This window comes from Lycorma delicatula, chromosome 4, assembly GCF_047948215.1.
Source record: "Lycorma delicatula isolate Av1 chromosome 4, ASM4794821v1, whole genome shotgun sequence".
NCBI classification, from domain to species: Eukaryota; Metazoa; Arthropoda; class Insecta; order Hemiptera; family Fulgoridae; genus Lycorma; species Lycorma delicatula.
Genome location: NC_134458.1, coordinates 47,858,111 through 47,885,269, shown reverse-complemented (window position 1 = coordinate 47,885,269; position 27,159 = coordinate 47,858,111). Strand labels below are relative to the sequence as shown.

General features: G+C 27.1%; 2 protein-coding genes across 2 annotated transcripts in view; both read right to left on the bottom strand.

The window, feature by feature from the left end:
* The window catches only part of Patr-1 (Protein associated with topo II related - 1), a 58,010-nt gene extending 38,144 nt beyond the window's left edge, over positions 1-19,866 (bottom strand). Inside the window, exons 1-4 of the mRNA XM_075361926.1 lie at positions 19,729-19,866; positions 11,019-11,100; positions 8,005-8,087; positions 5,516-5,566 (exon numbers count right to left, since the gene is read on the bottom strand). Coding sequence (XP_075218041.1) covers positions 5,516-5,566; positions 8,005-8,087; positions 11,019-11,100; positions 19,729-19,767 — 255 coding nt within the window. The 5' untranslated portion in view covers positions 19,768-19,866. The remainder of the gene's footprint in view (positions 1-5,515; positions 5,567-8,004; positions 8,088-11,018; positions 11,101-19,728) is intronic.
* A 6,572-nt stretch (positions 19,867-26,438) lies between these two features.
* LOC142322609 (uncharacterized) lies at positions 26,439-26,774 on the bottom strand. Its single transcript, XM_075361684.1, has one exon. The coding sequence runs from the start codon at positions 26,772-26,774 to the stop codon at positions 26,439-26,441; it is 336 nt and encodes a 111-aa protein (XP_075217799.1).
* Between the last annotated feature and the right edge of the window lie 385 nt (positions 26,775-27,159).

Below are 27,159 nucleotides of genomic sequence, written 5' to 3'. Positions count from 1 at the left end.
AATATCAAAATAAATATTTGTGTGTGTGAATTTATACTATTTTATCACTGCTTCCTGAATGATAAAAAATTAAAATAAATTAATTTACTTACGCAAGTTTATTTATTAAACTGTTAAAAACTTTTGAAGATCTATTTTTACAATAATTAAATCATTTCTATGTTTACTTATTGTTTTTCAGTTTTTAAGCTAAAACTAGTTATTCTAGTTTATCCAAATTATCTATTTTAAAAAATAATAAAACTCTAATAATAGTATAAAAATACATACTATTTAAAATCATTTGCTTTTAAGCTGGAAGACTAAAATATTTAACTTTAAAAGATTTAATTATTTTAATATTTACTTAAAAACAAGCTCTGACAATGATGACAGCTAACTATCAGAACATATTAGTGGTTGAATCACTAATTAGTAGCTGAACACATTAATCAATGCATGTATTAAGTTATTCTCAATAAATTATACATACTGTACATATCTTTTTTCTTGTTAACCTACCTTATACAAAATATGATTAAAAAAATCCCCAGACTACATTTATTTCAGAAAAACTGGGTATATTAAAACATTTAGATAAAATTTCCTTCAAAATATTTTACTTTTAAAAACATTCCTGGGACCCATTCTTAGAAACGTTCATAGCTTCATCTTATCAACAATGATGTGCTGGTATCACTTTCAAGACTTTTTCATTTTTCAGCTGGAATTGCTTTCACTCAATTTCAAGCACTGAAATAAATAAAAATCAGCTAGTGCCATGTCAGAATAGGTGCACTGTCATGCAAAAGAATTCTATTCTTTGTTTTCTACTTCTAAAGATCTTTCCTACAAATTGTATCCTGTAGGTAACAAAGGATAATGATAGATTTCCTTGTTCACAGTTTTATTACAGAATGAATTCAAGATGTATAGTATCCAAATAAAAAAGATCTTACCAAATTCAATTTTTCTTTAGGTCTTGTCTAAATAAAATTTCTTTATCCAAGACGCAATATATTTCTATTCCAAAGACTGAAATTTTATCTGTGGATCAGAAAATTTCTTCAACAGCTATAGTGAAAAGAAGAACACTTTTGTCAGCATAATTTATTTTTAGAATAATATGTTGATAAACATGATTTCATTCTCAACAGAGCTCCTTCTTCATTTTAAATGCACAGTTGTTTTTGTCAATTGTCATACAGAAGGCTACTTTTTATTAATATCAACACTACACTATGGATGTACTTGAGTCACTCAAACTTGTTGAAACAATCATCTCCCAATCACAATTAATATTTAAACACTGCTAATTCAGTGAATATTTTAAAGCTATCAAAAATATACATATTGTGAATAATGAACCGCCAAAACAGAAAACTGTTTACTCATAAAATATCTTCATACATCTTTTTCAGCACATCATCAGAGAAGTATTATTAAAAATTCACACATCAAAATTAATAAAAAAACATCTTATTTTGCAACAATCATGAAATATAAAAATTGTTCCAATTTGTTCTAGTTGAACAGTGAGATGAAGTTAAAATTTACCATTCTAGTTATTCTAGGACAGTTACTAATTTAAGTAAACCATTGTTCTAGTTAATTTGGTGGTACAAAAAAGGCTTTTTTACTCAAATACTTACCGTTATAAAACTTCCTGGATATAATGAAACCAAAACACTTGTTTTTTCTGTTTTGATATTTCATTATTTTCAGTAATAAATATTTTAACAGAAGAGAGATGTTTAATATATATAGATAATTGAAATGTTAAAAAAAATTACATATATTTGCTTATAAAAAAGCTTTTTTCCAGTCAGAAACCTTAAAGAAAAGTTTTGAAAGATGGTAGTGCAAAACATAATTTCACAGTATACTTTCATACTTGATAAAATAACAAAAAGAATTTAAGCATAAGTAATTAGTCTTTTTAGTTTTTATCTTCTTTTTTTTTAATTTAGATACATTTTAAATTGAAAACAAACCCAGGACACCAAATTCTATAATTCTTGGCAAATTCTAAATATAAGAGTAGTAGGGGATAAGTAACTTAATCCTAATTTAAAAAACAAATCTTTCTTATCTTATAGTTTTACACACCTCAAGGGCAATTTAGTTAGTACAGAATTTTTACCATCTCAATATTTTTTTTATCATTAAAACAAATACATCCAAATAACATAGCAACTCTTCATCCTATAAATGAATGCATGAAAACTTGTTGCCACCGAAGTCTAAAATGGGTAAGGCAGCCGTACAAAATTAAGGAAAAATTTGTCTTTTGAGATTTGTATGCTTCCACATATCCACCAAAAGAAGTATTTTTATATTACTTTGGTAATTTCAAGCAATTTCTTCACATTGTTACTACAAGTTGTTCTAGATAAATAAAAACATCATGCAATATAAGTTATGATAAAGATATCAAGATGACTACAAAATATAAATTCAGAAGCAATAGCAGTAATAAATCGGAAACAATCCCAATCACCACACTAGATATCAACATATAAAATAGTTTACAATACAATTCTAAATGACCAATAAAAAAATGAAACATAAACTGTTACAAAAGTGGATTAATTCTAACACAAAACCTGAATTTAAGATGAACAAATTGTTAATAGCACTAAAGTCCACAACTGAAATCATTATTGGTTAACTACTCCTAGTAACGTAACTTTCACCATACCAATTTTAAATCCCAGAATGTCCTTTTTATTTCTTATTCTAGCACAATATTGCCAGCTAAAGGGGTAATCCTATTAAATATAATTTATCTACTAGTTTGAATAGTGTATGTACAGTGGATTCAATTAAAACTTGACTATTCTTATTCTATATTCTAGTAAAGCAAAAATACCATGAATCTGAATCGATATTTCTAAATCATGATTCTCATTAATAATCATAAAAATCGTTTGTACCTGGGACACAAAAGTTTAGATGTAACTTTATGCACTTCTCAATAAAATAATTTCTTAAAATATTACTTATTTTATTATTATGTTTTTTGTTTGCTTTTTTCTGTAACATTCAAATGATTTTAAAATGTTACTTCCTAGTATTTTAAATACATTGGTTACTATTTAGGATTACAGAGACATAAACTCAGTTTTTTTTTTTTTTTGGAAATGTTTATACTAAATCTTTGTCAATAAATCATGTCATTAATATCATTGCATTACTTGAATAATTAAAATCTATAAACTAACATTCTTTAACTCTTTTATTAAATAATGGTTTATTACAAATCAAATCTTATTTAGTGATGAGTCTTAATTTTCTGCTGTAGACAGCTAACACATGGACAACATAATCATTTTTCTAGTTTGTTAAGTAACCATAAATAGTAATAAAATCTTCATTAACCATAGAGTATGTACTTTAAAGAAAATCCTTCTGCCTTTATTACTCATATTCCTAAATTTCTCTACTGGATAAACCGAAGCCAAATTGTATCATTTAAAATCTCCATATTAGGTTTCTTTAGCATCCAATAAGAAGCTTTAGAAGCCTATGAGGACACTTAAACGATAAAGCCAATAGGCTTTGACTAACAGAGTTCAAAAATTTGAGCCTTCTTCCATCAAAGATACTATATTCTACTCAAGATAAAATCAGTCTGTTGGTTCTAAAACTATTGTGGTTATTCAACTAAGAAACACAAACAAACAAACATTTTGTAAACATTTTACAAACTTTTGTAAAATTGGTTGTAATAAATCCAACAAAAATTTTTAATACATAAAAATATGATGCATCATCTCTGAGAAACAAGTCTAAGATAATGAAAGACAAGTTATGGTTCCTGTACCACATGTAACAATTCATTGTTTATTCATGATTTATGAAGAAAAAAATTAGTATGGTCTCTCACTGTTTGTATATTTCTCATACTGCCTCTTCAGACCTTTTATTAGTTCTAAAGCTGGAAGCTCAGTTGAAAGGAAGAGTTTGTAAAATTAAAAGAAATAAAACAAAAATTTTCATACTGGAATTATATGTGACCTCCACCAAAAATGTACTTTAGGGCTGTTTTAAGAAGTGAGAATGCTGTTGGAAAATGTCAAAAGATATCAACAAAAGGGGAACTTATTAAGAAGGATGCAAAGCTAAAGCGTTATAGGAGCCCAAAAATTTAAAAAGAGAACCTTTTGACACTTTAGAACAGATCTTGTACATTAATTCATATGTCCTCTGAGAAGCTTTGAATAATTATAAATTAGGCAAAATGTTTCACCTTCACACAATTTTTTCTGGGATCCCCAAATATCAACCCACTAAGTGATAAATTAAAAGATTTAATTGGGATCCTCTCAGTATATTGTACCCATCTTCTATAAATTTGTATTTTTTCTCAAGCTTAGTTCCATTCTCCCGCTTTTTGATATCAATAACATAGACTTGATTCCTAAAGGCACACCCCTCAACTGATCCCAAAAATTTAATTTCAGCAACCTCCACCTTCTTCAATTATGTCATTCTAGGCAGTCATGACTCATCTATACAGCGATGTAGTACTATACAAACAAATTGAGATGATTCTTGTAAATCACTGCCACCAAAAAGTTTTATTTGTCACCAACTTCTACTCTACTATTTGATACCACAATATTATCAAAATGATTTTACTATAAAAAATACAAAAGTTAAGAAATAGAATATCCCTGCCCAGTTTTTAATAATATATTTCATTTCAGCCAAAGAACTTAATTTTCATGAAAAGGATTAAATTTTGTGACTTTCAAGACTATGGTTAAAACTGAAGTGACTTCAAATATTACCATAGAATTCTGCGACCTTGCAGGATTGTAACATTTTAAAATAGATAATTAAGGTTAAAAAATATACAAGATTTATTTCAAAATAAGTAATTAAATAGAGTTACTTTTGTATTTTCATATATCTTCAAGAAAAATGATCACTACAACATGTAATTTGGTAATGCCTACCTAATTATATTCTTATCTTCTGTTTCAAAATGTTACTCTCAGAGATATTTCATGTAATATAAGTTGTACGGATATGTAGCACATAGTCATAAACCACATTTTTCAGGGTTTGTAAATAAGGGTAGTTATTGAAGGCTTAAAAAAGGGATAATGAATATGATTAAATTATACATAAAAAATTTAGCATCACAAAACATTACATTTAACATTCAGAGGTATGAAAACACAATAAAAAAAAACATTACTTTCATTAAGAACTAATATTATTTTACACTACAGCCAAAATGGAATTGTGATAAAGTTACACATACATAATATTATGTATACTATTATTATTATAATTATTATGCAATAACGGAACTATTTCAATCATGATTGAGGATGTAGGATCCCATGAAAGTACTTTCATGAAAAATTAAGGTAAGATATCTCAATATTACTTATCTCAATATTCTGTACAAGGTGGTTTATTTAATAAAATTTAAATATAATTTAACAGTGCAGAGGAAAAATATGAATTTTAAAACGATTAATTTCAGTAAAATAATAAATAATATTATATACATACATACCCCATCATCATCTAAGATGCAAGACGCAACTTTTTTACTAAGTTCACCAGTCTGAAAATCAAAAAAAATTTAATTTTGGAAAACACATAAAAAAAGCTTAATTTTCATTCAAAATGATAAAACTCACTTCTTGGTTAGTTCATATTAATTAAAACATCAATGGTGATATTTTGGCTAAGTACAAAAAACTAATCAACTTCTTAGAGGGACTAATCTAATACTGAATTGGGTTTGGCTGTTGAAAATAATATGGTCACATCAACATTAACAAATATGCAGAAGTCCCCAGCAATCTAAAATCTTCATGCATCCCTACACCTACCTGTCACCAATTCTGTTCCGTGTCAGTGAAGCAGTGATCAATGAAAATGTGAAATTTATCACCATCCTTTCTGCTAACTACAAGATGCATGGCATAATTAATTTCTTGCAAGCAGGACAAACTGCCAAAGAGAACCACTGATGTGGTTTATGTCAATAACGATATCAGAAACAGTGTCATGGTACTGGTTCCAAGAGACTAAATGCATATTCGTTTAAAAAGAAAAAACAAAGTAGACACTATTGTGAACTACAAAATGATGGCTACAGTGTCTTGAGATTGGAAGGAAAATTGCTTAAGCACTGAATTTCATGTACTACTCTTCTATATGATTCTGCAGTCTAATCCACAGGTTATGCATATAGGCTTTCCTTGAACAGTTCAAAACAGATATTTTTTACAAATTTCTTCCAACTGCACTAAGGACCTAACAAAACTACCAACTCTTCACCAAGATCAAGATTTGGTTTGTAATCCAGGACTTTGGAAGTAGTTAACATTGTGATAGATGATCATTTTAAGCTGATGTTGCAGGGGCAATAAATACCTGAATTCTGATAGTACCAAATAGAGAAGTAGAAATAATGCAGATAGATTACTTAAGCATATAATAAAATAATTTCATTCAATTTTGGAATAGCCCTCTCATAGGTATATAAACTCTTATACTGTATTCTTAATTAAAATTAATGCATTGTAAAACACATGACACCATTATTAAAACTTTTTCTGCTACTAGTAAGTATACCACAATAATGTTGAGCCACTACCAGACATTCCACGTTTTGGCAGACAATCTTGCTTTGACATATTTGTTGTCTTGTGTCCCATAAAACATTATGGAATGGCAAAATAACAATTTTTCCTTAATAACATATAAAAGCAACATATTAAAAAAAATTCTATAAACAAAACTATTGAAAGAACTGGTAAGGCATAAATACACATACTAAAACGTGCAAGATCATAATAAACTTTGTACCCTTGTTGGAAACTGTTTGTTAAGGAAACACTTCATAGAAAGATCACATTGTTTGGATGAAAACATACTGTCATCAAACCAGTATACTAATGTGTTTACCAGTTTTTTATTATGAGTTGTGCTAGTGTTGATTTACTGCAGTCTTTTTCAGACTGATGTCTATTAATGTCAAAACTCAAAACCTGATCCTTGTTAAACATGACAAAATGTAATGAGAATTAATTTCAAAATGAGGAAAAGTGGCTCATATAAAGTTGTACTTAAAGCATATAAACAGTGATTCCTTAGAGCCTACATGCGTTTAAAGCTATATTGATATAATGATGTATATAGAGATGCTGAAATAATACAAACTAATTTCATAAAACTCAGTTTTAATAATTACACAGTTACAAAAACAGGTCTGGACTGATTATATATTTTAAGTGTATAAGTATATTTTTGTATGCATGCTCTAAGTCTGGTCAAAATCAGTCCAGTAGTTCTGGAGATATAAGATGATTTAGAGGCCAAAACTGAACACACATGTACATATGAACATTAACATCTGGAAAATTTCCATCCAGCTTTTTGGTTTCCTTAGGTGTCAAAATGTCAAGATCTGGTGAAAACCACTATGCCAAATTGGACTGATTACAATACTTTCCCTTCTAGAGCTACAGCTCTGCTATAGTGATATCTAGATGGGAAAGTAAAATAGACACGTATAACTCTGATTTGCAAATCTCAAATATCTACTAACCTAAGCCACCGCTGTTTTTCATATATTGAATTATTTATTTACCGATCAATTGCAACAAATTTATAAGGCTCCCTGCCATACATTACATTATAATTCAAAACATTCTACGGAATAGTTTTAGACAGGGGTTTATAATGATTGCTTGATGAAAAAAACTTCAATTGAGATTTTTTTTAAATTTCTTAATGAAAATCCTAGATTTCTATTATAAAATAGTAACACCAGAATGAATTTACATTTAAATGAAGTGGAAGATCAATCACCTTAACCAAAGAAAATAATTATAAACAAAAATAATAAATTACATAAACAGTAATATCAAATACTAACAGATTGATGATCAAGAAAGAATTTAAATATTCTACATAATAATTAAAATTAAAATCAGAAAATAAGACAATTTCAGTAAAAACATTTTAAATGGAGTTGACAGCTTTACTTACGTCATCATTTTTCTGATTGCTATTCTGCCTAGACAATTCTGTTATCTTCGCTAAGATCTCATGGTCATGTTCCCAGTCACCATCTGAAATATAAAATATAATATGACAAATAAACCTTTTAAATAGCAGACAGAATAAAATATAGTAAAACGTTTTTTATGTAATGGCACTGCTCTTCTTAAACAAATGGCTATTCAGTAAGGTAGCCCCTTCCTGGATACAGACCTATCAATAATAAAACAAGCAGGTTCATTAGATATGGATATATAACAAGTTTACTATAAGTAAATATTACTCATTAAAATAGATGACAAATTTTTGGCACTTTGATCATCAAGTAGTTAGATTTTTAAGGATAACAAATTTTGCAGTGTCTTTTGACAGTTGTACGTTTTAAAATATGAGAGAACTTAAAGGAAACAGAAAAATAAAATAGCCATGATTAAATTAAACATGAGAGCTGAGCAAAACTGATTGAAAGAAGATGAAGGGGTTTCAAAAAAAGGTATCACATAGAAGATAACACATCTCCAACCTTTTATACTTTCACGGATGAGGTGATTCAAAGATTAAATAGTCAATTCAGTAACTTACAACTACGATTTTGTAAACAATTTGACAAGCAAGAAAGTGATAAAAAATAAAAGCCTATAACAATAATATAAGTAAGGAAAAGAAATCAATATGGAAAAATGAAATAATGATATTGATGAGAAAAAAAGAGATTAACATTAATATAAATGGAAGAATAATGGAGGAGACATAGTAATATACATTTGGGCAATGAGTTAAATTCAAAAGGGAGAAATAATAGGTACATGAAAATTCAGATTAGCTCTCTACAATGTTATAAAATGGTATCATTATAATACCTAACAGTAATATTACTGTTATATATTTTCATTGTATTCATAAAAGCAATTTAAAAAAATAAGTAAATATTTAAAAAAATAAATACTGGGTGCAAGGCTGTCTTGAATTAAAACTGTACGCTCTCCATTCTAACCAAACAAAAGAAATACATGTATAAATATTTTATAACAAACCAATAAATTCTGTAAAAATTCAGCTTATCTTTAAATTATCTTAGACAGTGATAATAAAATGATGTGTAGAAAATTTCATGATGATTGAGTAAACCGTTCATCATACAATGCAACAGATACACACATACTCCATAATGTACAAATGTTTTGAGCTAATAAAAATAATAATATAATTATTTTGTATACTGTGTATTAACAATCAACTTTCAACCATAATAACAGTATAACTTACCAGTATTATTGTTTAGTCTAATGCCTACAAAGACAAGTTTTCTATGTGGTGAGCTAGCATTTCTCTGAATTTTACTAAAAATTATAACCGAAGGTTAGAGGCACTTACATTATGAGATAAGTAAGTTCATGATAATTATTTTTTTAAACTGACAGTGGATAATTAGTAAATGGTAAGCAAGATGGTAATATGGAAAGCCGTATCGCATAGATTATTTTACTCAATAGTATTTTTCCAAATTAATGCAATTTGTCTTAAGAAGTATTATAAACCCAATACTTAACATTGTATTGTTACAGGTTATATATTAGTTAAATTAACTAATATGATAGTAATATATATATTTTAGTTAATTAAATCTTAATTTTAAAGTTTCAATTCATTTACAGTTTCAGTTTTAACTATTGTTCTCACATCTCACATCCAAGACAAAACAAAAATAAGTATAATTTTCATTAAATCCACATAACTAAATTGGTCAGTAGTCTTTGATGTGTACACATTATCAAAAGTGATTGTATGATTCAAGTCATTTGATTGTATTTATTCATTTTCAAAACTTAATTCGTGCCTGACAAGCCTGACACCATTATTTTTTTTTTGCATTTATTCTACTAAATATTTTATTTAATCCATATCTGTTTGAGAAATGGATAAACTAGTAAGTATATTTGAAAGAAAACAAATATGAAATCAGGCTTTGCAGAAAGATGAAAACTTTTTAAATAGGTTTGAAGAATAGGACAGTGACTGCAATACAGATGAAATCTATTGAAGAGAGTGATAGCGATTCCTTATTTGAAACCCAATACTTCAGAATCATCATTATCACAAGAGGGAATTATTTAAAAACTACTATAAGCAAGCTTAGAAATTTCCAATGAGAACTGTGCGTACTCCAATGGGTGAAGTTATTTTGCATTTTTCATTGATTTCCCACCCAGAAGGTTAAGGTGTTCAACTGCCAAAACTGAAATCTCTCATCAGTTTATTAATATATTCAATGTTTTCAAAATAAATCATGAAAATTCCAACTATGTTTTTTACTATAGATACTTGTAAAACTATTACACTTATTAAAACTATTAAACTATTTTTAAACACTTATTAAAATTATTTTATTTTTTTAAAGTTTGTTTGTTTTTTTTTTGGGGGGTACATCTTGTATATTAGATTTGGTAAGTGTAACAATGGTATTACCACATAATTATATTCTTATAGTAATACTGCATGTTAACTGTTTCAGTGAATTCATATTCCCTTTGAAATTTACAATAAAAAAAAAATTCAATATTATCCAATACTGTTCTAAATCATAGTTTACAAAAATTTATTTTCTATCACATTTATTTGAATTTAAATAATACTCAAAATTAATACACAATTAGTGGACATGTAGTCAAGCTGTAAATATTCAAAGGCATAAATCAAAATCAAAATTTTAGGAACTGTCACATTATATTATATCCTCAAAGCGGGAAGGCAAAGTTAAAGTCAAATGTAAAAGAGGATATTCAAGTATATTATGATAAATGAACTGGAAAGACAGTTAAATAAAACAGAAAGGAATGTACTTTATCAAAGGGTAGACACCCTTGACATGATGTTAAATTAAAAGTAATTAGTCTCCAGAATTTTCAAAAAACTTAAAGCTTACTAGCAAAGCTTAAAATTTCACACAATAAAAACATTATAAAATGGAATTCAGCATAAAGTAGATATAATATAATTCTTACTTTCTAGACATGAATCTCCAAATGTTTCATCATTTTTAGCATCATAAGCTTCATCATCTTCATCATCAGTCAGCCATTCATTCTGAAAAAAAAGGATTTTTACATTAAAAAGACTAATAATTATAAAAATAAAAAAATTACACATATATATATATAACATAGAAATTAATTTGTTAATATATTAAGCTCAAATTCAAACTAACAATTTTGTCCAAATGTTTTATTACTGTTCTGCAATTACTGTAAATTCCAGAAAAAAATTATAAAATGTGTAGCCTATGCATGAAACGTCATTTTGGATGAATAAATACAGATCAACCATATAAGCACACTTAAAATTATTGCAATGATTGTACTGATAGAATGTTATAATTTCCACAAACTTCAGGGCTATAGAATCAAAATCAGGCATAACCAGAAATATACACAGGACAGATTCCTGAGAGAATTACATACGTTAGCATCCAATTTTTTAAACAAACAATACTGTAATTAAATCAGCTTTATTAATTTGATGATCAGCATCACATCAGCTCATAAAAAACTGAACAACAAATAAATTTTTACTTAGTAGATGAAAGCCATGAATTCAATGTTCTTAACAATATAAAATTTTCACAATAAAGTTTGCTGAAAACATTTAAAATGAACAAATAAAACAAAACATAATCAAATACATTATTCTATCTAAACATTTTTTAACTACTTCTAGGCAAGAGTCATTACCATTAACATCAACATCAATAACCATTTGGTATACCACTGATGAAAGAACCAGAGAATGATTTCACAAAAAACTTTTGAAAGTGTATTTTCATGTAATTATACAGTAATTTGTAGTTTAATTGGTTTATTTGTAATAGAATTTTATAAGCATCTATTTATGTATTTCAATCATAGTAACCATCAGAGTTATTTAAAGCCAAAATTTGATTTTTTTTTTTTTAATTCGTTTTAAAAATTCATATAAATTTAGAGGTAAGTATATCAGCATTAATATTATTTATGGTAAAACTATTAACATAAACCTACATATAAAAAAATAATTCAAACTGCATATGCCATCCCTGGCTCTTGAAAAAAATTACCAAAAGTGAAATTTCAGTGTTTTTTATGTTCAACTTTATTGGTAATTTACTCATAGAAAGAAGAGAGATAGGTAAATAAACTACTGAACCATTATTTTACCTTGAGAAAATATGAATAAACTCCTTTTTGTTTCATCCTTCCAGGACCAACAGTTTTTCGTTATAATTTTTTCCATAAACCCTTACAATCACAAAAATAGGTGTACACACCGTAACAAAAATGGTCGTCACAGAAAAACTGCTTAAATAAAAGATTTAAAAAATAGTTTTAAGGTCCAAAGACATGTAGGAAACAAGTGGGTAATTTTCAATTTTTTTTGAATTTGTCAAGCAACCACTCTGGGGTCACTTCAAATGGATTGACCCCAATATAGTAAATATATATTGCTTAATTTTTTTTTACATCGTTTTTGCCCATGAAAATAGATGATAATTTTATAACATAATTTTTGCAAAACCAAAATTAACAAGATTTAATTCAGTTTGTTACTAACAAAATTTTGAATTTACCTATTCATGTTCTTTTATTTTTTAAATGAAATATTAATTTATATTTTAACAGAATAACTTAGAAAAATTAGAAAATGTTATCTATGCTGTAATATACAGGTCAACCTTATTTTTAAATTATACTTTTTGTTTTGAAATCTTGTCTTATACGCAGCAATTTATGGTAATCGGAATTGAAATATAAAAAATTATGTTTCTTTTTAAATATCAATTTCAGTAGATGACAGACCAATTGAAAAAAAATTCTTTACATTAAATTACGTCTAGAATCATAAAAGTTAAGCTTAAAAATTGTGTTCATGTAAATAAAGTACAGCATTACCAGTGTTTATACAAACGTTTGCCATTACTTTAATTGGCACAATATGGCAGTAAAGTTTAACAGGAACCTTTTGGAACACAATGTATAAAAAAATTAAATATCCAGATAAAAAAAAAAAACAAACGTTCAAATCAGCAACATACACAATCTTTCATGCCTAAACCGATAGGGAATAAATCAGCACTATCATAGATTTTCATAGAAATTATATTCATGAACATTTTTTCAAACACTTTAAAAATTTTTACAGTTAACTGTAACATCTCATTTTTTTACAATATTTTTGTTATGTTTGTACATACATACACACACACATGAGAGAGAGAGAGAGAGAGAGAGAGAGAGAGAATGTTTTGTATTTCTCTACATATTATATTATAACATATGAATCTAGACCAGAGAATTCACATCAATATTAAAAACAATTGGTAAAAAATTTAGAGAGCTGTAATACTTAATTAATTTGTTATAATATGCTGGTTTAATAAAATATTATGAATGAATACATTATGCTTACATATAGAGAATACATTTTTTCTATCAAAAAATAAATCAAGAATTAGAACCTTCAGCACTTAACATGATTAAAAATAATTACAAGTTTTTATGAAAAAAACGCACATTTTTTCACTACTGCTGCTTAAATGTTTTTTTATTTAAACTTAGATCTTTCATCAAATAATAAGGTTCATCATCAGAAATATAGTAAACAGAATGTTAGAAAACATAACATTAAGATATAATAATGTATACATTCATGTTAGTACAAAACAGTATTTGTACATGTGTGCAATTATATTTATGCTTTTTTTTCTTCTTTTTTTAAGTAAATAACTCCAATGAAAAATTCTGGGTTTGAAAGACTTCCATTATAGTATATGAAAACTTATTAAAATAAGTAGTAATATCACGAAAATTATTATGCTGAACAAATTTCTATGAACTAAAAGCATATCTTATAATAATAGATCAATCACTGTAAAATAATCAACATGCCTTTTGTATGAACATTTTTTTAAGTCAATAGTAATAGTGATTATTTTCCAGACAAATACACATATGTCACAAAACTGATATGAACGACATAAAATATCAACACTATATTCAAAATATTTACTTAAACACTTCTTAATGCATTAAGAAAATATGTACTACTTAACACGTTAAAAAATAATTTAAATGAAAATTAATTAAATAGTATTAATATTTATTCAATGGTAATATCCAGTAACTGAAAGTAAATTATCAATTCTGTTTATTATTATTTCATGAGTTTAACTTAGTATGAACGTTTACCAGTTAAAATAAAAAACTTGCCATTTATCTTAATATAAGTAAATTAGACAATTTAATGGGACTAATCATACCAATAAATTGTCTTACAGTAATTATGCATAATCTCACAGAAATAAAAAAAAAATCTTTAAAAATAAGCCACATTACGTACCAATGGTCGTTTATCAATATAAACTACTAACCACCTATATCAACCATAAATTCACATAAACAAAAATTTGTAAACTATATTTGAGTCCTTTAAGGATGGACAGTTGTTAAATATTTGAGTTAAGGAGGGAAATACCAAAAACTAGGGAAAAGTGGTTGAAAGAAGAATACAATGATATTAAGGTTCTAGAAAAGAAAGGGCATATGATATGGTGTATAGGAAGGTAAAGAGCATTACACAAAATAAATGAAAAGAAATTGGTAAAATGAGAGAAAATGAGGATAAAATGCTTCATAACTAGAAAATAGGAATGAAGGAATACTTGGAAGACCTATGTACGACAAGAGAGAAACCTGAAGAATTAAACGTAGAAGTGGGAGATAGCTGAAGGAGGATGAAGGTGCACTGATATTAAATATGTGAAGGACAAAAAGCAATTAAAGAATAAAAAACTGACTAGAGTAGATGAACTTTCCAAACAATTCTATAAATCCTTTAAGATGAAAGGAATGGAAGAAGTAGTTGAACTGTGTAATACGATATTCAGTACAGGAGAATGGCCTTAAGACTTTGTGAAAATGGTGATGATACCTATCCAAACAGAAAATGTTCAAAACACAGAAAAATAAGTTTAATAGCCCATGCAACTAAAATATTGTTCAGAGCTATAAACTGGAGGTTGGTAAAAATAATGTAAGGGCATCCAGGAGAAAAATGTTTGGCTTCAGGAAAAGGAAAAGAACCAAAGATGCCATCCGCCTACTATGGATGGTTGGAGGGATATTTAGAGAGAGGAAGAGGAATGAGTAAGTATTTTATATTTAGGGAAAGCATCTGATAGTCAAGTGGCAGAACATGATGGAGATTCTTAGAGAAAAAAGTAAAATGGAAAGACAGGTTAGCTAAAGAATTATAAATGAGAGAAACAGCACCAATAAAAGTAAATAAGAATATGACTGATTGGGTGGCGAGGTGTTAGGCAAGGATGCTGTCTCTCACAGACACTGCTCAACATTTATATTGAAGATATGATAAGAAATATATTAGAAGGAACAAGTATAGAAGGACGAAAAATAAGATACATAAGGTATGCTAGAGATACGGTAATTCTAGTGATGGGGCACACATGCTTCAGATTGTTAACAGTCCTGGAGGAAGGAATGAAAATAAATATAGGAAAAACTAAATTAACAGAAGTAAACAACAAAGAGGATTTAGTGGTAAGGATAAGTAAAGGAATAGAAAAAGAGTTACAGATATTTGGGCACTATGATGACAGAGGACTAGAAAAGTGTAACTGAAATAAAAGTAAGAATAGGCAAAGGATGCCTTCAGTAAGAAGAAGGGACTTTTACTATATAGTAAAAATTTGGACTTAAGAGTTAAGGAGTTATGGAGTGTCTTGTTGCACAGGAGCGAAGCATGAAAAATAAGGAAGAGGAAATGGATTGAGGCTTTTGAGATGTGGTTATGAAGGATGGAGAAAAAAAGATGGATGGATAAAGTGAGGAATGAGGAAGTAATGAACAAGATTAAAGAAGAAAGAGCACTTATGCGGGAAGTACACAAAACAAAAGGAATCTGGTTACAACATGCGGTTAGAGAAAAAGAATCTTGAGAACTGCAACTGAAGAGTCAGTAGAAGGAGAAAGGAAGCGAGGAAGAAGAAGGACCAAGATAATAGATGAAATGAAGATTTGAAACTACAAGGGAATAAAAGAGAAGGCTTGGGGCAGGTATGAATGAATACAGAGATGGCATAAGGGACCTGCTGCCAAGCAAAACATCATCAGATGATGATGTCATTCAGCAATTTCAAGTCCTCTGGTAAACTTTCACTTTTTAAAAATAAAGTTTGATGCTATTATGGTAATATATGCTGAAAATTGCTTTCAGATTGACAAAAAATATAGTAAAACTTTGCTAATTAAGCATTCATGATAACAACTGCAAGAAATGACGAACTAAGGTATCCACTCCAGCTGTGGATTCTTGCATTGAACTTAATAAACATAATTACTGAAAATTATAATGTACACAATGCTACAATTCATATCATATAACACTTAGAAGATTGGTACAGACTGCTAACAGTCAATCATTAAAAAACAACTTCAAGCATATAGAGAAGTTAAGTAGTACTATTTGATTACAGTACATGAGTTTTTGGAATAAATAAATAGCATCACTCTCTTTCGAGTCTCCCTCAAAAATTCAAATTAGTTTTCAAGATACAAAAATGGATTGTTGGCTAATTGGCACTCATAAGTATGAATCATGTAGACAGACATGTAGAAAATTAAAAACATTAACTTGTATTTATGAATGTGCAATCTTTGATAAAACTAAGCCACTTTTATTAAAAAATAACAATCCACCTTATCTAACCAGAAAATGAATATAAGATTAAAAATATTAATTATTAATATTGAAAATAAACAAATATAGTATCCACATTAATTGTTCTTTACTTGAAGTCAAACCAATCAAAATTTTTTTAAAGACAAGAATTGTGACCAGAATTTCAACAAGTAAATGAAATCTCAAATTATTAAGAGCTTCAAACATTAATTTATGATGGATATAAATTTAAAAATAAAATACATATTTCATTCATATCGGTGTTATTATGCATTATATAAATGATTAGGAAGAGTTGGGTGTGCTGTTCTGTAAATAAAAAACTGAAGTTTCCCAGCATGTGACTGGACAGATAAAGAGAAGCTGAGATCAACTGTTCAAACATTGATCAAAGCAACACCACCAAAAACAAAATTAGTTTAAATTTCATATTTATATATTAATGTAAAAATATTTCTATTTTCTGGTTTAAGAAAGTGATCTTTTTTTGTTTCTTTAATAAAAAAGTATTTTTCTTTTGGCGTGTTTATAAACATTCAGGAAAGTTAGAAATAATAATTTACTAAACACTGGTTGACAAGATAATATACAGAGGCACCAAAGAATGATGACAGACAATTTTTGTATCCTAAAAATTTGACTTTTTGAATGATCCTGAAAGTAATCATAATATTATGTTTCAGATGAAAAGACAAATATGTTAAGTAATAACAATCACAACCTCAATTTTTTTATTACCATGCAGTAAGTGAAACGTGATTTAATGATATTGAAGTGAAATCAAATTTAATCATTCCATAATAATAAATTACTATCAAATAAAACAACACCAAATTTTAAAACTATTTAAATATGAAAATTAAATTATACAAATAGTGAAAGCAAATGCTAAATCAAATAGTTCCATGAGAATGTGAGAAAATTTTTTGAAGCAAAAATAATGCATATTTTACAAAACAAAAATACAATGTTCTTTTAATATATAACAGCAATAATGCTTATCTAAGAAGTAGTATTTTATAACTGATGATGAATCCATGAATTTTAAATGCTTATTATATTAAGCTACTTTGTCATGTTTACAGGTAGTTTTCAATTATTATTATCTGTAGCACACTAGACATGTTAATTAAAAAATGAATAAATTCCATTTATTTTATAAATATAAGATACTCAACTCCATCTTCAGCATAAGAATAGTCAAATGTATTATGTTCAATAACACCAAAAATAGTGTTTTCTATATCCACACTATAATCTACTATGAATCGTTTAGTTTTTGTTTATTCTACCTATCACTAAATAAGCTATAATAGGTTACTCAAGATTTAATATGAAATTACATAAAACAATAAATACATACATTTCCATGTATGTATTTATACATACACTGGTCTTCCTAGAAATCAACTAGAAAGACAAGTGGAAATGTATCAGAATATGACACATTTACTTTTTATGTATATGTATATATATATATATATATTTTATGACTAATGTGTGTAAACTCGGTTGGGCTGACTTCTGAAGGAAAAGATTTTGCTCTATTATCATATAATTCTTGGCCTAGTCTATCTTTAGAGCTGCAAGGCTAGGTATCAAAGCTGATAATACTGATTTCTTATTAACCTTAGACCAATAATCATATGTAAACACACACACACAATAAACAACTTATAACTACAATAGCAACAAGGCAACATATTTTAATAAAACTTTTTTTTTATTATTCTCACATTACAAAAATTAATTGGATTAAGAAGGTATAAAATATTTATACATGTAAATTACAAAAAAATACATTTTTAATTTGATACACATGCTACATCACCGTGTATAATGACAATAACTGCAATTTTAAAATAAAATAAAACACATTACAAAAAATATGTTAAAGGAATAAACCAGCCATTAACATAAAATTCTGAAAAATAATTTCTTATAATACTAAAAAATAAGAATCATTCACTTCCTATAGAAAATATAAATATATTTTATATTAACTATCATGACCTATCATAAAGTACTATCCTAGTTTTAATAAACATATTTCAAATCATACTTTGAGCAAGCAAATTCTATACTATAATAAATTCTTAGGAATTTAACAATCTTTATCACCCTTTACTTTGTATACATTGTGTTATCATATACAAAACATATTTTAAAAGCCGATCAATGTGAAAACAGAGATGAATGATTCACAAAAACTATCAAAATTCTTACAGAGGTCTAAACTGAAATCAATTTAAACATTATTGATAATGGTTGGAGGACAGAAACCTAATACAGATATTTACTTATTAATATGTAAGTCATATAACAAACTATATTTGCAAACATATGAAAACACTAAGAAAAACAAATATCACAGTATTAACATTACTGATATTACAATATAAAACTAGAATTAATAAAAATTCTCAACAATTTTTGGGCAATTTGCAATGAGGAATTTTATTTATCTAACCTATTTTAATCAACTGCTAAAAATAAACAAATCCGAAAAGAATCGAATAGCAGTATTCGTTAAAACAATATAGTAAATGCACATAGTTAACATATAAACATACGATAAAATCAGGGCCATAAAATAAAATGAAAATAATAAACAGGTAACTTACTCTGTTCATGTTTAACTTCATTGTTTATGATAAGAACCAATGCAATACAAGAAATAAAAAACTGACCTGTCGCACTGTATAAAGTGAATAGTATAATATAAATCAAAGAAATATAAACATTAAAAGAAGCTACACTATTTAAAAGGAAATGATACAAAATTTGTTGTGCATAATATAAAATAGTTACAACTTAACAATCCAACCATTAACCTAAAAGTTAGTGCAGCACAAACAAATTCAATCCGAAAAAGACAGAATTTCTTTTCTTCATTATGTGTGAAATACGTACTAACCTCTAAAAATATAGCATATACAACGTACCCAAAATCGTATTTAGTTCAGATATTTAAATACTTACGTTAGTAGTGTTGTCGTTATAATCGAAAGGATTTGTCATGATTCTAAACGAATAGTCATACAAAACTCACAACTAAACCAAACAATATCATAAGCAACTACAGACTGAAAGCCATCCGCCTCGGCCTGCTCCTTTAAAGTCTAAAATAGACCGGCTAGATTTCTTTACCACAGTTATAACCTTCCGTTGATGAATAAAATAAAGGTAATATTTTTGTAGTTCTTTCACAATAAATAGATTCATTTTCATTATCTATAAAAAAAATCAAAGAAGAGCTTTTTTCTGCTATTTAAGTAAAACGAATCGTATTTTATTCCCTAAATTCAGTTACTACGACCGACTTAGGGATCATAATACACGTGAATAGATATGGTGATCATAACAGCATAGACCAACTTAAACGTTCTGTTCAAGTTGCGCGGTATCGCTTGTTACAAAAAGCGGGAAAAAAGATAAATTATTATTGCTATTAGAAAATGGCACAGTACAAAAGGTATTTTTATTATAAATTTGAATTAAATATTAATAAGTTATTTGAGATAATCTAAATAAAGCTGCTTACATTAGAATAAAATGTTATTTTATTTAACAAATAATAAGTGAAAAGTACTGAAGGGCAGATAGAGGTGTACCTAATTTTCATTTTATGGTCAATAACTAATATTAATTTGCTAGCATTAAATTAATAATTTGTTAACTAAAGATTTTTCATTAATTTCCTGTATTACAATAAACTAGAAGGTTTTCTTGAGAAAAAAAGGTGTTTAATAAAGTACTGATTTCATTTGTCAATGCATAATGTAATTTTATCATTTATTCACTTCATTACTTCATGTCATTAATTAATATTTTAGATACATATAATATAAACTGCTCTATGTTTTCAATTTACGTGTTTGTTTGATTAAATAAATCAAAATTACATTTTACGTGGAATTTTTTACCTTTATTATATAATAATACATATCCTAGGTTTTGGCCTAAAAGTCTACCATTTGCCTAATTATTTTTACATTTCATTATATTACATTATTCCATGCTTGAATTTTTTAACTGTCCTACAGTTCTAATTTCTTTTATTTTTTGTTTTCTTTTTTGGCTTTTCAACCATTTATGGCTACATTTTAATTTCTGTAAATACCACATTATGGGCAGACGTTTTAAGAATTCTTCCTAATTCTGAAATATTTTTCTTTTGTAGTTACCAAAATTACAAATTACACAAAAAAGTTTTAACTATTTATAGATAAATTGTTTTATCTTGTATTAATTTAGTTTTTATTTATATATAAATTTGATTATAACTTCTGTCTAAATGCAACTTGGGAATAATAAAATCTAAATTCTACTTGAATAGTGCTTTAATAGTATAATATTCTTTCAACTTCATTATAAGATTAATTGTAGGCCTAGAATTAGACCAATTTACAACAATAATATTTATATTCTAATGATTTAAGACTTTATCAACTTCATCTATCCTGCATTATATTCAGTCAGTTATAGGATTACAAAATCATAATATCCCCATGTTTTCCTTTTGCAGTCATTAAATGTTTCAGCATAATTGTTTTATATTTCTGTTAACTGGTCTATTATTACTGCTAAACAAAATATATTTATGCATAAATATGTATGTATTCTTAAAATTCTATACTATATCATCATAATCCCCAAATAATTATATTTACAGCTACAAAGATTAATGTATAATTAATCAATTAATTTTTGCTCTTTGATAATCTGTTTCAAGTTCTTTACCTTTTGTAATTAAATGGTTCTTGATTAAATTTCTTACTTATCACATACTAGACAAAAATTTTGCTTCAGTATAAAAAAAACCTAAAAATATAATCAAATTGATTGAATATTTCTTAAAAATATTTATGCAGATAATTTAAGTTTTCAAATAATCATTGGCCTAAGAAGAAATATTATATATACATATATAAAAAATTAGAAACATCCTGAAGAGGCCTTCAATTTGCAGTAAATCGATAACAGCTGAAGTGATAATGACTACATATATATATATATATATGGCATACTTCTTAGGCAGGCTAAAAAGTATTTGAAAACTTAGATTATTTGCATGAATACTTTTAAAAAATATTCAATTAATTTGATTTTTAACAAAGAAAATAAAGTTTATTTGAATTTTTTATAATTTTAAGTTAGAATATAATTATATTTATTTATGAAAGAGAATACAGAAACTTAATTTATAAGTATTATAAATTCTTTAATTTATCACACTTTTTAAAACTAATTATTATTCTTAGATTATATCCCTGTTTGAACTATAAGATCATCTCTTAAGGGTTTCCTTAAATAAACAGAATGAGTATTCAAAATACAAAATGGCTGTCAAATTATTGTTTGTTGCACATAAGTGTGAATTATGTATCTACATTTTTAAATGTACAATCTTTGCTTAAAAGAATAGTCACTTATTCTTAAAAAATAACAATATCCAACTCTATCAAATCAGACAAGATAACTGTTTTAATTTAACTGGACACAATACTTTGGCTTACAAGAAAGGGCCTTATGCTTCTGTTGCAATTTTTAATAAATTATTGAATAATTTAAAAAAATCTTTCCAGCAATTTATTTAAAATATAACTAAAAGACTTTCTTTTACAGAAACAACATTACTCAATTAATTTTTAAATAATACTAATTAAAAACACCCTGAATTTTGTGCTATCTGTTTAACTTGTATATAAATGTGCGTTCAAATAATTTTCATTAGTGTCTTCTGAACCATTTTGCATTTATTTTTTATATTTGTGTATTTCCTTAATATTATATAATGTATTCATACTTTAAATAATTAATATGGACTTTAATCATATTTATTTTTTATTTTAAGATTAGTTGTGTATTTTGTGGTGCTGCTTTGATTAATATTTTGTAGTGGTTTCTTTTGATCTATCCAGGCATATACTGGGGCAATATTGTTTTTTATGGAAAAGCATATCTACCCATTCCTGATGTAATCTACATAATGCATTATTATGTATCAATCAGCATGAAAAAATTATTTATTTACTTGAATTTAACCATGAACTTTCTGAAATTTAAAAAAAACGGTTTATGCACTCAATCACAGTCTTCTATAGAAGTAGCGTGTGTGTATGTTCATTTGGGTTTCACAAGATACTTCTTGAAAAAGCCCTTCCAATCAGTGCCATATCTTGTTTAAATCGTTGACTCATCATATAAAGTCCAAGTATGAGCAAAATTCATTCATAATTAACAAATTTAAGATAACATATATTGTATAAGTAAAATATTTTTCTCTATAGTTAATGTAGGATATTTTGTCTTTCTCCTGTTGATACTTCAGTATCTGAATGATATTGGCTTGTACGTCAAACGTCTGGTCATTTTAACAGACTAGCCAACATTCTACTCTTCTTCACAATAAAATATCACTTATTTATTTTAATTACTCAGTTGAGCTTTGCATAATTTGGCCAAAAACAAATGAGTTGTACTGCTTATGAAATACTGTTATCTAATGAATATTGTGAAGGTGTTACATAAGACAGTTCATTTAATTTTTTTGTGTAGGTCATTTGCTTTAATCACTCTAATAAATAAGTCTAATGAATCTCTCAGTATCCAATTCAGAAAATATTCTCTGTTGGTTTTATACATTGAACGGTAAGTAACTTTGGATTATTATACTTTTGAATTACCATGTGAAGAATTTATTCATTTTTTTTTTCATAAGTGAGCAAAGAAAGTGGTGGCCTATGTACAATGGCAATCCAGTAAAATACTTAACAGGTTTTGTAATTAATATATACTGATTTACTATGCAAATTTATGTCATTATTTTGGTAAGTTTGCATCTTCTTATTTGAATATATTTCTATGAAAATATTTTTCAATTTGGGCAGAAAAAGATAAAAAACTGTTATATATCATTTTAATATTCAATTTATAACAAATAATCATTATCCATTTTCAGTTTTTGAAAAAGTGAGATCAGAAACACAGATTTGGTTGTATAAAATAAAAAAAAAAATTACCAATAAAAATTCTTCATTGAAGCCAAAACAAGTTTATTACGCCCACTCTTGATTTCCTTTGATTCATACATCTCATTTGAAATATTAAATTCAACATTTTATTTATGAAATATAATACGCTGTATTTATAGTTTATTGTAATATGATAGAAATGTGATTATGTTTATAATGCTGAAAACAGTTTATATTTGAAATTGAAAACTAAAGTTTCTAATTGCAAGCTATTCGTATTCATTTAGCATAAATTAAACTAATATTCAATTAACAGAATATTTAGTATTCTAACTACGTAAAATACTTGAAATTAATGGATTTTTATGTTTGTGAATATTTTTGATTTTAAACCAACTGATGTAATAATTTAATTAAACATTTATCTTTGTATTCTATGTAACTCTTTATATTTCTTGCTGGAGTTTTTTGATAACAATATATTATACTTCTTCAGCAACAGATTAATAGATGATTTGTTATTTATTATAAAAAAAAATTAAAAATGCATTACTGCTAGCAGTATTAATTGAAACCTTTTAATTATTAAATTTTTAATATTTTTTATAACAAAGAATCATGTATTAATTATGTCATGATGTATTGATATACACAACTAAAGTGCTTTCTAAAGGAATAATAAAAAAAAGGCATATAATGGTAAATTTGAGATGTATTTTCTGATTTATTCTTCTGATATGGTGAATTTAATAAAATAATTTTTATTTGATATATAAAAAAAATGCTTGGACCATTTCAGTGATCTTTTGTTTTTGTTTGAGTAATTTTTATTGTAAAATGTTTGGAAAGGAATTTCCAAAGTAAAGTAAAGGGATAAGAACTATAGAAAATAATGGAATTAAAAATTATAGATTCTTTTTTAATGTCAAACCTTCTACCGATTTGGTGTACACTAAATTACAACCCTAACAGAGTGAGCTACAGCACATAAGGTTACTCTTTTTATATTATTTATTTTTTGGGTGAAAAAAAAAATTGTTTTATTTTTATTGGCATATTTCTTTCATTTGGTATAATAATAGTTACGAGAGAATTAAAAATTATAAAAATAATTAAATAAATCTAAAAAAAACATTTATCATTCTATTTTATATCAAAAAGATAATGCAACAAAATTATTATTTTGTTTTAAGTAGTTTTGAAGTACAGTGGTTTATGTATCTTACTCAAGTTTAACATAAGTAATTTTAACATTTGTTTGCATTTATATTTATAAATACACAACCTTTGTTTCAAGAACAGATTAGAAATTACTTATCCAGAAGTAATATTGCAGCGTCAGTAATGCTTCAGCAGCTCACAGAGATTCATACCACAACAGTACTTGTTGAGTGATATGTTTGGTGCTTATTTTCAGTACCATTTGTATTGCTAGTTTCTGCATTTCAGTAGTTACAGTTTAGCCAGCACAAGAATAGATTTGCAGTATGAGGCATGCGGAAGGAAATATCAGTCCCCTTCATCTATCTTTCTCTCTCTCATGTGTGCATGTACGCGCACACACACATATGTATATAGTGTCTTTCTCACACACACACACACACACACACACACACACAATAGTAGTTCACTGCTATTGCATTCTTTAGAGCTCTATTCTTGTTGTGGGTGAACAGTATTTAAAGTATTTCATTCAAAATACTGAGAAAACTATAAGTGATATATTGTAGGATAAAATATTGTTTTTGAGAAAGAAATTTACTTTAAAACCATCCACAAGTATATGTTTATTTTTAGTAGCATACATGGTATAATGGTTATATGAACAGTAAGAAAAAAATATCAGCACTGAAAATTAAAAAGCTTTTTCTTGTTTAAGATGTTACTGGTAGACATATCCTGTTCAAACAAATTAAAAAAAATGTCTATTCTCCACAAGTTTTCTCTTGATAACTTCTTACAATTTCAGCAGCATTTTGGATTAATTTTCTTTAAATTTATTTTGTTTATACTTTTTGTTAAGGCTGAAATGTTAAAGTTAATTATAAAAAGGAATTAGAATTATCATCTATAAATAAAGCCTAGGATATAGCATTTCATCCATCGTTATACAAGGATAGATTTGCTGGCTGTGTGGAGCATTTTGTGTCATTTGCTGCTTGCACCTATTCAACATTAATACATTACATTCTCTCTTTTTGTAGTAATCAATCCAAGGATTGGTTTGCAGCAGTCTTCCTCTTCCAGGCTGTTCTAACGTGTGCTAATCTCTTTGTTTCCATGTTAAGTTTTACACCTTACCTTACCTTTATGGTTTATTCAATATGCCCCAGTATTGGTCTTCCTCTTGCATTGTTTTCTTCAACTGTACCCTCTATTATGGTGTGCAACAAACCGTTTTGCCGTAGTACATGTTCTATCCACGTGTCTCGCCATTTCTTTAATAAGATTCCTAAACATAGCACCTCATCCTTTGTAACACTTTTTCATTGGTTATTTATTCCTTCCATGTAATCTTCAACATCCATTGGTAGCACCACTACTCAAATGCATATATTTTCCTTTTCCCATCTGCCTCTATGGTCCATACTTCACTGCCATATAGGAAAAAACTCCACACAAATGTCTTCATCAATTGTTTGAGGTGAATATCTTAATTTTCTTATTGAATGATAATTTCACCTGTTTTATTTCACTAATAATGTTCTTCAAGCTTCATCCATCTGATGTAATTCTGCTTCCAAGATAGGTGAATTCCTTCGTACAGTCTAATTTGTGTCCATTCATATCTATATCAGTTTTTGTATCATGCCTGCTTATTACTAATATCTTTGTTTTCTCTGTATTTATTTTCATGTTATATTTGGGTAATATGGTGTCCATGCCTCCCGCCATCCTTTTCAATTCTGTTTCATTTTTGGCGAGTATAGCTACTTCATCAGCAAAATATAATACATCTCTTTTCTCTCCATGTATCTTTACTCCACTACTATCTCCTAACTTTTCTCTAATTTCATCTATCCCTAGTTTTAAATATGCAATGAACAACATAGTCAACAATCCCTTGCCCAACACCTCTCTTTATCTTTGCTTCCTGCTGGTGGTTTCCACATCTCTCAACTGCTACCTCATCCTTGCATAAATTCCAGATTACCTACAGTCCCAATAATTAACTTATCATTCTCATTATATTAAACAAAATGTCCCATTCTACTCTATCAAATGTTTTTTCAAAGTCAATAAAAGCAATGAATGTGTCTTTATTCTTCCTTATTCACTTCTCTGTTGTCTATCTTAAAGTAAGGATAGCTTCTCATGTACCTCTTCCCTTCCTGAAGCCAAACTGATCTGAAAGTATACTCTCCACTTTCCCTATTAGCCTTTGTAAGATTATTGTTGTGAGGATATTTTTTTTACACATGGGGTGTAAGGCCTT